We start from the raw sequence: 11,204 nt of genomic DNA, 5'->3' as shown, positions 1-11,204 counted from the left end.
GATTTGAACCATTAGCAAGCATGAATTGTCACTTTTCCTAAGCAGCATCTGCCCTGGTTTGCATTTGAATGGGAGGGTACATATGTGAGCACTGCAAGAGATTCCCCTCAGGGGATGGAGCCGCTCTGGGAAGAGCAGAAGGTCCCAAGTTCCCTCCCTGGCAGCATCTCCAAGATGGGGCTGAGAGAGATTCCTGCCTGCAACCTTGGAGAAGCTGCTGCCAGTCTGTGCAGACAATCCTGAGCGAGATGGACCAAGGGTCTGACTCAGTAGAAGGCAGCTTCCTTGGTTCCGAGGACTAGAGCCTCCCCTTACAGAGGCAGCCTACCTCAGAGTAGCTGTTTGCGAGGAGGGCCAAACACGGAGCGCTTGCACTCGAGGCAGCCTGGCCTGCAGCTTCGGTGCTGGGTTGGAGAGGTGCTCGGCCCCCTCAGGACAAGCTGTGGCCTCCCCGGACGGGGCGTTCCAGCGCCAGCGGGAGATGGCGCCCAGAGGGAAGAAGCTCCTCCGAGGGGATGGGAAAGAGGCTGGCCGGCTGAGAGCCGCCTGCCTCTGCGCTGCCTTTGGCGGGGGCCGTCGGTGCTGCGCGTCCTGGAGCCGGCGGAGAGCAGCCGCGCCTCGCCTCGCCTCGCCTCGCCTGCCTACCTGCGCGGCAGGGCGGCTCCCCGCCGGCTGCCTTAAGCGCCCCGCCCCGCCTCTGCGCCTCCCTCCCTGCCTGCCTCTCTTGCTCCTGCTCCGCCGGGCGGCCGCTTCTCTTCCTCGGCGGCGGCGGCGGCGGATGGACTTCGACGGGCGGCTGCTGCGACAGGTGGGCGGCTTCGGGCGGCGCGCCCGGCTCCTGGCCGCCGCCTCCTGGCTGCCCACCGTCCCGCTGGCTCTGGGCTTGGCCGCGGGGCTCCTGCTGGCCGCCACCCCGCCGCACCGCTGCCGCCCGGACCCCGCGCTGCTCCCGCCCGCCCCGCGCAACGTCTCGGCGGCGCCCCGCGGGAGCAGCTGCCTCCTCTACCGGCACCCCTCGCCGGCAGGCGCCCTCGAGCCCAACAGCACCGTCTCTTGCACCCGCGGCTGGGAGTACGACTTGCCCGAAGCCGGGCTCCGCTCCACCGTCGTCACGCAGGTCCGTGGGGTGGGGGCAGGAGGCTCGCGTGGGGGCGGGCGGGGTGGGCGCGCTCTCTTCTTCTACCTCTCCGGATCGGGCCCACGGCGTCTCCAGTCCAACATCTTGCTCCCCCCCAGCTGTGGCCCCAAGGGAAGCCCATGCAGGAGGACGCAGCCGTGAAATGAGGAGGAGGATGGCGATGCCTTTATTGACTGAAAGCCGCCCTGGGCTCTACAGGCAAAAGGCGGTGTCTAAATGCAATGAGTAGTGCTCTCCTCCTTGTGGTCTGCTGCATGGGTGGCAAAGCAGAACTGCCCCACTCCTTTCTGGCCTCAGGCTCCTCCCCCCACCATGGTTCGGGGGGGGGGGACGGGGACTGTTGAACTGTGTGCATCCCCCGGAAAGCAAGGCGAATGCTGAGGGGTCAGGACTGCAGTAGTTCAGGCCTGATAAGGAGGCGGTCCGGCAACTCTCTTATCGGCCTTGCATGAGCCCTGCCTTGTATTGCGTGGCCCAGGGGCATAACCACTATTAGGCAAGGGGAGGCAGCTGCCTGGGGGCCCCCACACCTCGAGGGGCCCCCCCGAGGCAAGTCACATGTGAAGCGTATGTGTATCAGCGAGGGGCCCATATTAAAATTTTGTCTCTGGGCCCCTTCAGCCTTGTTACGCCCCTGGCGTGGCCAGGTGGACTGTATCCGAAACTTGCAGGGCAAGAACGCCATCCATGTCCTCTGCCCAGCCCAGCCTCTGAGAGAGATCCCGGCGAACAGATGGCTCCTGGGCCCGGCTGCGGGAGAGGACAAAGGCCTGGTCGCTGCGCTTCTGGGTCTTCCCACTGCAGGAGGGTAGATTTCCGTTAAGCGTTAGGGGAATCTTCTTCATGGGACCAGTGACCTGGAGGCAGTGGGGTTCTGCAAGCTTACGCTGGGCAGCCATCTCTGGGGGATGCTGGTGCTGTGGGTTTCATGCATCGGACCAGAGTTGGACAATTTAGTGCCCAAGAATCCTCCAGCTCTCGGATTCCGTGGATCTGCTGCCTGTCATTCTCCCAGGACAGTCTTCCAGTATCCCCGGGGGTGGGAGAAAAAGTCTCTTTAGCCCTTGAATGAGCATAATGGTCAGGAGGGTACCTCTGAGCATGCACAGAGTGACCTCCTCTGCCCAGACAGAAACGCCCACACTTGGCTGGCAGCAGAGGCACTCATGGGGCAAGGGAAGGCACGAGCCCTAGTCTTCTCCATTCAAAAGAGGGCTTGTCAAGTTCAGTGTTCCCTCTAACAGGGATTCCCAGATGTTGTTGACTACAACTTCCATAATCCCCAGCCAAAGGCCACTGCAGCTGGGAATGCTGGGAGTTGTAGTCAACAACATCTGGAAATCCCTGTGAGTGGGAACCCTAGTCAAGTTGCCAGGTACATTCTTTTCAGGACCGCCTGCTCCCAAGGGTTGGTGCCCGCTTGACGAGGTCATCTGAGGGGGCTCTGCTCCGGGTGCCGACAATGAGGGAGGCTCAGCTGTTGTGCAGGCGGGACAGACAGGGCCTTCTCTGTTGCTGCCCCCAGACTCTGGAATGCTCTCCCAGTGGCCATTCGGTCCTCGGTCTCCATCACAGCTTTGAGAAAGAGTGTAAAATCTTGGCTTTTTGACAAGGCATTTATTTGATTCTCTGCTGCTGCTCTTTATGCTCTGTATTGCTTTTATGCTTTTGTTTTTAAATTTTTAATCAGATTTGTTTAATATTTTTCACATAATATTTTAACTGTGTCTTTTTTACCATCTTGTTCTCAAATTTTGCTGTAAACTGCCTTGGGATTGTTTTAATGAAAGGCGGTATATACATTTAACAAACAATCAATCAATCAATCAATCAATCAATCAATCCCTTGTGCCAGATTCTGTGCCCAACTTATGGGGACAGACCGTGAAGAGGTGCCTGTTCCTTGTGTGCCGGAGGGTCATCTGTGGGGTGGGGGTGGGGGTGGGGGTGGGGGTGGGGTGCAGCCCCAACTTCCTGCCTCCTGCAGCTCACGGCTCCCTTTCTCTTGCAGTGGGACCTGGTGTGCTCTCGTCGCTGGCTGGTGCCCCTGGAACAAACCACTTTCCTCCTGGGATGGCTCATCGGCTACCTGAGCTTTGGTTCAGCTTGCGACAGGTAAAATCCCGCCCCACCCCCAGTTCTTCCATCCTGGACCTTTCGCAGGTTTTGCCTGCCTGTTGTGAATCCTGAAACACTGAGGACTGGAAGCTTGTGTCCTTGCTTTCACTTAGTCTCTTGGGCTGGTGGGAGTGGAAGGTTCCGCTGATCTTGTGCAGTTGGTGATCTTGGAAATCCAGGGGGTGCCAGTCCTGTGTGATGCTCAGGTATATGTTGTGCGTGTTAATTTTAAAGCAACTCTGGAAGGGAGACTGGGGTTAGAGAACCCCGCTGGCCCTGTCTGCAAGCACGGTGGAGGAAACGGGTGCCTTCTGGGCCCCTGGGTCTCTGGCTGCTTTCACAGCACACCTCTTGGCCCCTGGCCCTTAAAGGAAGAGCCAGGAGCTGTCTAAGAGAGGGGCAGCGTGGGGCGGCCCCTCCCCACTTCTGGTGCGTGAAACAAAATGGTATTTCCTGAAGGAGTTGTGCATCTTTGCAAAATGAAGCTCATCTCTGGATGAAAACAGGGTGGTGGTGGTGGTGGTGGTGGTGGTGGTGGTCCCTCTCCTGCGCCAGAAGAAAGTTCTGGGGTCAGGGATGTTTCTGACTGTTGTGTGCTCACTGGAAAGGGAGGCATCAGGTGAGGGTCTGTGGGTTTGACTCTAGCGGCCAGGCAGATGTGGAAGAGCAGAAGCCCCAAGTGTGTGTGCTGATTGCAAAAGGGCGCCTCTCAGGTCCTGGTGCAAAAGTCGTGTGGTGAGGTGTGCCAAGGTGAGTGGGGTGTCTGCACCACGTCTGGCCCCCCCTGCCCAGGCGTTGCCGCCCTCCTCCTCCTCGGTGCTCTCTTTACTTCTCCAGGTTTGGCCGGCGGGCCACATGCCTCTTCTCGCTGGTGCTGTCCATCCCGCTGGGCCTTGTGGTGATGCTCTCTGTGGATTACATCATGTTTGCCCTCACGCGGCTGCTCTTTGGAGCTGTGCTGGCTGGCTCTGCTCTCTCCCTCTACGTGGCAAGTGAGTGGCTCCTTGCAAGCCCAGCTCTCGGCTGGGCTCTTTGCTCTCGCCCCTTTGGGCCAGGAGGAGGCCAGGCCGCCGGAGTGGCAGCCCTTGAAGAATGGAGCCTAGGAAGCTGCCTTCTACTGAGTCAGGCCATTGGTCCATGTAGCTTGGGATTGTCCACACTGACTGGCAGCAGCTTCTCTAAGGCTGCAGGCACGAGTCTCTCCCAGCCCTACCTGGAGATGCTGCCAGGGAGGGAACCTGGGACCTTTCGCATGCAAGTATGCAGATGCTGTTCCATTGACCTGAGGCCCCATCACTTCAGGGGGATATCTGACAGCACTCCCAGGTCGCCTTCCATCCAAATGCAAACCAAGGTGGACCCTGCTTAGCAAAGAGGACCATGCATGCTTGCTACTGCAAGATCAGCTCTCTACCCCCTGGAGATGGGCTGGCATTGCACATTCAGCGATCAGCCAGCAAGAAAGGCTCCCAGAATAAAGCAGGAGGGGAGGCGGCTTCATGAATCAAACATCCGTTCGTGGGATGTTTCTCTGCCTAGCAGCTCCCAGGACAGTGGCCTGCCTTGACAGGGGGCAGCGTGGCTCCCAGCAGCCTTTGCTCTCCGCAGAAGGGGGCGTCTGCTCCCGTGAGGAAGGTCGCCCTGGGCGCCGAGCCTTTGAGCCGATTAATCGGAGGCTGCTTTCCGGAAATGATGGACTCCACCTCTGTGAATGGGGCGCTCCGAGGAGCTTCAGAGGTCCACGTTTGCCGGTCTTCCTGGGGCCTTCTCAGGCTGGTGTGCTCCTCTAGGGAACTCTGGGCCAGCAGTGACCCTGCCCCCCTGCTGCTCACTGGCCCCAGGGTGGAAGTGGGGACGAGGGGGGCATGCAAGAGGACTCCCTCCAGTTCAGTTCCACACTTGCTTCTGGGCTGCTGTCGGTATCCCACAGGGATGGGATTAAGCCCAGAGGGCGACCAGCGCCTTATGAAGGGGTCCTCTAAACCAGGGATTCTTAACGTTGGGTCCCCAGATGTTATTGGACCTCAGCTCCCATAATCCCCAGCCCCAGTGGCCTTTAGTTGGGGATTATGGGAGTTGGAGTCTAATAACATCTGGGGAACCAGCGTTGAGAATACCTGCTCTGGACCACCAACCCCCCCGCCTTGCCAAATCCCTTTCCTGCACCCTTCTCCCCCTCTCCCCGTTTTGCATCTGCCTCTCCTTGTGCTTCCTCCCCAGGGCTGGAGTTGTGTGACCCGCCCCACCGCCTGGCGGTCACGATGGGTGCTGGATTCTGCTGGGTGGCCGGCGAGCTTCTCTTGCCAGGGCTGGCGGTGGCCTGCAAAGAGTGGCGGATCCTCCAGGGGGCGATAGCGCTGCTGCTCGCGCTGCTGGCTGCCGGCTGGTGGTAAGAATGCCGCCCGGTCCCAGGGCGCGCTTGGAGGACAGGCGCTTCCTGGCTTCATTGCTCTAGAACCGGTCTTGGCCCATTTTCTTTGGATCTAGGAGCCAGCCCCAGAGTTTAGGAGCCACTGGACACTTGTTTCATTTCATTTATTGATTACATTTATATCCCGCTCTTCCTCCAAGGAGCCCAGAGTACATAGTTAAGTTTCTCCTCACAACAACCCTGCAAAGTAGGCTAGGCGGAGAGAGAAGGGACTGGCCCAGAGTCACATCCAGCAAGGATCATGGCGGAAGGGGGATTTGGACTCGGGTCTCCCCGGTCCCAGTCCAGCACTCGAACCGCTTCAGACGGGCCTTGGTCAGGACTTCTTTCTATCCCCTTTACAAGTAATATACTAGAACCAAGGCTGCTTGGGACAAAGGGGTTCTCAAATAACTTGGCCGCTCGCGCTTAGTCTGGGTGCCACGGTTAGATTTCTAGGCTCCCTGGTCATTGTCAAACCTGCACCTAGAAGCTTGTTGGAAATCTTGCCCTTCAGACTGAAGGCTCTTGGGTTGACTAGCAATCATCTAATGTGACAGAGAACCATGAAACAAGCAAGCAAGCAAACAAAAAACACACAACCCGGAGCAGCCAAAGGGTGTCAGGCCAGACTGAAAAAGCACTATTAAGGCACAGAACGCTTTGCAATGAGCGGGGTAAGAAGCAGCACTGAAACCCGATAGATGGTGGACTCCTTTCTGAAAGAGAGACCGCACCGCACGGTGAGAACGGCATTGTTGTTCTTCGGTGCTGACTTACTCTTTGGAGTGTGCTCCAAGGGGGGAAGGCTACAGCCACACGGGGTCCTTACAGGGAACGTTAAGCCGGTGTTTGTGCTTAGGGTTTCTGTTCTGCAGGGAGCTGGTGTGGGGGGGACACATGGGACTCTGGCCTGGACCGCCAGGTTGCAGCTTGTGAGTGGAGAGGAGAAGAAGAGCTGGGAGGAGAGTCCCCTCTTGCTCTTGCTCAGGTGCAGGCGGCACAGTCCTCGGGCAGGGCAGCTCGTTAGGGAACAGCTTAAACCCCCCAAGGGACCCTTCTAGGGGCTTTCAGAATAGCCCTCTTGGACTCTTCTTGGGAATGCCCCTGAGGTGTGACGGGAAGGGGTCACTTGTCTCCGTCCCTGGTGGGTCCAGCCCGGGGATCTCAGCAGTGCCCCAGCTGTGTGTCGGCGGCATCCGCCCCAATGCCTGCCCGAGTCCCAAGGAAGCGGCTAGGCCAGGGGAAGGAAGGGGCTTGGGCGGTGGCGGCTTCGAGTGCATTCCTCGGGGCCCTTGGAGAGGAGGCCTTGGCCAAGGAGCGCTCCAGCGGAGACGGCTGGCTTGCCACACCGGTTTGGGCCGCCACTCGGGCAGCTCTGAGTGGGGCGCAGCCTGGCAGTGCACCTGCCCCTCTGCCAGGGGGCTTCTGTGTCCCCATCCCTGCCTCTTGACAGGCAAGAACGTGCCCCCCATCCCGTGAAGAGGGCAGCTCAGATGGTGGGGCGGGGCGGGAGGGACAGCCTCCCCATGACTCTCTCTGCCCCACCAGTCCAGAGACCCCCAACGTGCTGCCTCTCTCCCCATGCATGCAGGTGTCCTTCCCTCTTCCTGGAGTCGGCCCGCTGGCTCCTGGCCACGCATCAGCTGGAGAAGGGCAAGGAGGTGCTGCGACTGCTAGCCGAGGGCAACGGGGCCTTTCTGGAGGAGGACTTCTACACCCAGGAGCACCTGCTCGGAGGTGGGGTGCCAGAGGGGGGTCAGGCAAGCCGGAGGGGGGTCAGGCAAGCTGCCTCCCTTGCCTTGCCGGTAGTCACGCGGGGCTTCTCTGGCTGGACAGGCGATGGAGGGAGGGGGGTCTGCGGTGTGCTCCCCCTGAGGCCAAGGCTGGGTGGGCCTGTTTCTTCCTCCTCCGGCCATGTTGCTTGGGGGAGGAGGGGTTTAGCATCTGGGGATTCTCCAGAGGTGCAAGCCCCCAACGCGCCCTTTGCCCGCTCCCGAGACCCGGCTCTGATTTGGGGGCAGCTCAGGAGACGATGATGGGCGCACCCGGGGGGGGCCCCTCCTGCAGCTGGAGCTGAGCGGCCTCCTCGGGAACCGCCTGGGGGTCCCGTGGCCTTGAGAGGAGCCGTGGGTGGGGAGGGGCTGCTCCTCTGAGGGGCTGAGTTCTCTCTTCCTCTAGGGCAGGGGTGGCCGACCTGTGGGTCTCCAGCTCTTTGCGGACTACAGCCCCCATCACCCCCCACTGTGTTTGTGGCAGAGTCTGATGGGAATTGTAGTCCAGCGGCAGTTGGAGACCCACAGGTTGGTGACTCTAGAGCAGGCCTGCTCAACTTCGGTCCTCCTGCAGATGTTGGCCTACAATTCCCATAATTCCTGGCTATTGGCTGCTGTGGCTGAGAATTATGGGAGTTGTAGTCCAAAAACAGCTGGGGGGCCTAAGTTGAGCAGGCCTGCTCTAGAGGAACAGAGTTACCGATGGGTCACCCAAGGGGGGTCAGCAAGCCTGTGAGCGACTCAGGCAGCCTGGGCGGCTTCTGGCCTTTTGGAGGCAGCGTTTCGGGAGAGCTCGCTCTGATTCCACCCCCAGAACTGGAGAGACTGTCAGGAGGGCCCCCCCTGCCCCACTACCACAGCATCTGCAAGCTCTTCAGCACCCGCGTCATCTGGAAGAACAGCCTGATTCTTGGCTTCACGGCGTAAGGATCCCGCTTGGCGCTTCTGGCCGGGCTGGGTGGGGGTGGCGTTGCCTGGTGGGCAGCAGCTCCGCCATTGCTGTGGTGGAGGAGAGGTCCTCTGGCTAAACGGAGCCTCCCTCTTCGGGGGCAGTCTACCTCTCAACACTAGTTTCTGGGGTGCCCGTGCATGGGAAGGTTTGTGGCCTTCCTTCCCTGCTTCCTGGAGCCGTGATGCTGGCCGCTGTGGCAAGCCAGGGGTGGCACTGGGTGCCCCTTGGGTCTGCTCCAGTGGGGCTGCTTATGGGGGTGCCATGAGCTGAGGTGGGGAGCCTGCCCCCTTCATTTGATCCCGGCTGTGATTCCAGGGACGCATAACATGTGCTTTGCCCCCCCCCATGAAACCACTCTTCATGATTCCTGTGACCATTTTAATTTGCAAAACACCTCGCAATCTCTTCTCCTCCAACTCCGCCCCCCACCTGCCAGGTTCATCGGGAGTGGCATCCGCCACTGCTTCACCCGCAACCTGGCCCCCTACGCCCCCCGCTTCTACTTCCCCTACTTCCTGCTGGCGGTGAGCGAGGCTGTGGCCCTCCTCTTCCTGTGCCTGACGGTGGACCACTTTGGACGGCGGGCTGTCCTGCTGCTCAGCACCATCCTGATGGGCCTCTCCTCGCTGCTGCTGCTGGCCCTGACCCAATGTAAGGGCGGGGAGGGGAGGGGAGGGGGCTGCCTGGGAGCTGGGGGTGATGGGCACGTGACTTTCCGGGCCCCTCTGGCGGGTGGGGGGCTCCCTTCACCCTGTGCCTCTGCTGCGGGCGAGTTGGTCTGTCTTGGCTTGGAGCGTGCAGCTTGGCTCGATTGCTTGAGCTGTCTGCCACACGGCTCTGCCTTCTCTCTGCGTCTGGGATTGCATAAGATGTCCCGCTCTGGAGAGAGTGCAGCCTGCTGTAAGGAAAAGGACAGCCAAAATGCTCAGGGGGCTGGAAGCATTTGGGGGTCTTTAGTGCCAAAGGGGGCTAAGTGGGGCTGTGATGGGGCTGACAAAACTCTGTCTGGTGTGAAGGGAGTGGAGAGAGAAGTTCTCCTCCCTCTTATAATCCCAGAGCTCGGGGTCCTCTGATAAGATTGGTTAGTCGCAGATTCGGAACCGACCCGAAAGGCAGCGGCTTCACGCAGTGCCGCCTGGAATTTTCTGCCCTCCGCCCCATGGGACGGCCACTGGCTTCCTCAGGTCTCCTCGGAAGCTCTACAAAGTCATGGAGGATAGGTCCGCCAATGGCTGTTGGTTGAGTGACTGAGCCTCCATGTTCAGAAGCAGTGTGCCGCTGGGCAGGGCGGTGGGCTTCCCGCCCTGCCTGTGGGCTTCCCGGAGGCATTTGGCTGGCTGCTCTGGGGAGCAGAAGTGGGGCTGGGTGGTCCCACCCTGGGCAGCCCCTGCGTGGCTCCCCCTTGGCGGCTAGCTTGCCCCTCCCTCCTCCTCCTCCTCCCTGCTCTAGACCTGGTGGCCTGGCTGGTCCTGGCGCTCTCCGTCTTGGGGATTCTGGCATCGCAAGCGGTGGCCGCCCTCAGCATCTTGTTTGCCGGAGAGGTGCTGCCGACTGTCGTCAGGTGAGTCCCGTGTCTCTGTCACCGGGCTGTGGGTCAGCTGGGCTGGAGCGCCGAACCTGGACTAGCCGGCGGGGGGCAGAGGGCTATCCCTGGGGAGGCGAGGCAAGACTCCGCCCCTCCCAAGCCAGACTTGCAGCCCCAAATGCTGGAATCCCCCTGGAGATTCCAGCAGCCACGGTTTGGTAGCCGGGTTGGTAGCCTCAGTTGGGAAGACGACAGCCTGGGAAGGGGAGGGGGGTGCATTTGCCTTCCAGGGAGTCTGCTCTGACCGGCAGTGGCCTCCCCCAGATCTGTTGTGGGGCTGAAGCGGGGACCCTCTAGCTCCCTGGGGGTCTGAGCAGGCAGCCTCCGGAGTGACTGTGGTCGCGGCAGCACCACTTCTCGCCCCCACCAGTCTGACCCTCTCCGCCCCCAACGCCGCCTCCTCTCCTTCTTCTGCAGGGGCGCTGGGCTGGGCCTCATCCTGGCCGCCAGCACGGTGGGGCAGGCCGCAGCCCCCCTCACGGGCCTCCGCGACAGCCACGGCTTCTTCCTGAACCACGTGGTCTTTGCCTCCTTCGCCATCCTGTCGGTGCTGAGCATCATGCTCCTCCCCGAGAGCAGCAACCGGCCCCTGCCGGACTCCCTGCGTGAGGGCGAGAACCAGCACCGCCCTCCGCTCTTCCGCTCCACCCGCCGCCGCCGCCGCCACTGCAAGGACCACTTGCCGCTGCTCTCTTCCCCCTCGCAGGCCGGCCCCTATGACCCCGACAGCTACGCCCGCCTGGTCACGGCCACCAAGAAGATGCTGGGTGCCCACCCTGGAGCGGCCTCTCGAAGGGGGGCGCCGATGCTCCCGGACCCCCTGCAGCCTGGCAGCGCTCAGAAGGAGGCCTAGGGGGCAGAGACCACCGGCCCACGGACTGCGTGGTGCTGCTGGGAGTCGTGGATGGGAGTGGACAGGGCTGGGGCCGGGGTGCTGGGACCCCCACAAGTTCCCTGCATCCAGTTCCCAGCAGCTGGAGCCAGAAGGCGGCTGCTTCCGGCCTGGAACGCGTTGGTGATCCCCTCACGTGTCCGTCCCCCCTCCCCGGCTGGGCACCTCTGCAGAAGCGTCCCTGGACCCACCTCTCTCTGCCTGAGCTTCTCTCCCAGGAGGGGGCTTGGCAGGGAACTGCCCCCCCTCCCCGCTGCCTCCTGCGCAGGGCCCCCGTCTAGCGTCTAATAAATGGCCGGCCGCCTCCCGCGCTCCAGCTCCTGGTCTCCCCTCT

At 61.2% G+C, this 11,204-nt stretch overlaps 1 protein-coding gene across 1 annotated transcript; it reads left to right on the top strand.

Moving 5' to 3' along the window:
- The first annotated feature begins 597 nt into the window (after positions 1 to 597).
- Positions 598 to 11,186, top strand: SLC22A31 (solute carrier family 22 member 31). Its single transcript, XM_053270327.1, has 9 exons — positions 598 to 1,117; positions 3,150 to 3,253; positions 4,094 to 4,248; positions 5,477 to 5,645; positions 7,261 to 7,406; positions 8,256 to 8,364; positions 8,830 to 9,044; positions 9,843 to 9,954; positions 10,396 to 11,186. Exons 1-9 carry the CDS (start codon positions 779 to 781, stop codon positions 10,829 to 10,831), a joined length of 1,785 nt encoding a protein of 594 aa, XP_053126302.1. The 5' UTR covers positions 598 to 778; the 3' UTR covers positions 10,832 to 11,186.
- The last annotated feature ends 18 nt before the right edge of the window (positions 11,187 to 11,204 follow it).

This window comes from Hemicordylus capensis, chromosome 9 (genome assembly GCF_027244095.1).
Source record: "Hemicordylus capensis ecotype Gifberg chromosome 9, rHemCap1.1.pri, whole genome shotgun sequence".
Classification (NCBI taxonomy): Eukaryota; Metazoa; Chordata; class Lepidosauria; order Squamata; family Cordylidae; genus Hemicordylus; species Hemicordylus capensis.
The sequence above is the reverse complement of the archived record's forward strand: the minus strand, read 5'-3'. Positions and strand labels throughout refer to the sequence as shown.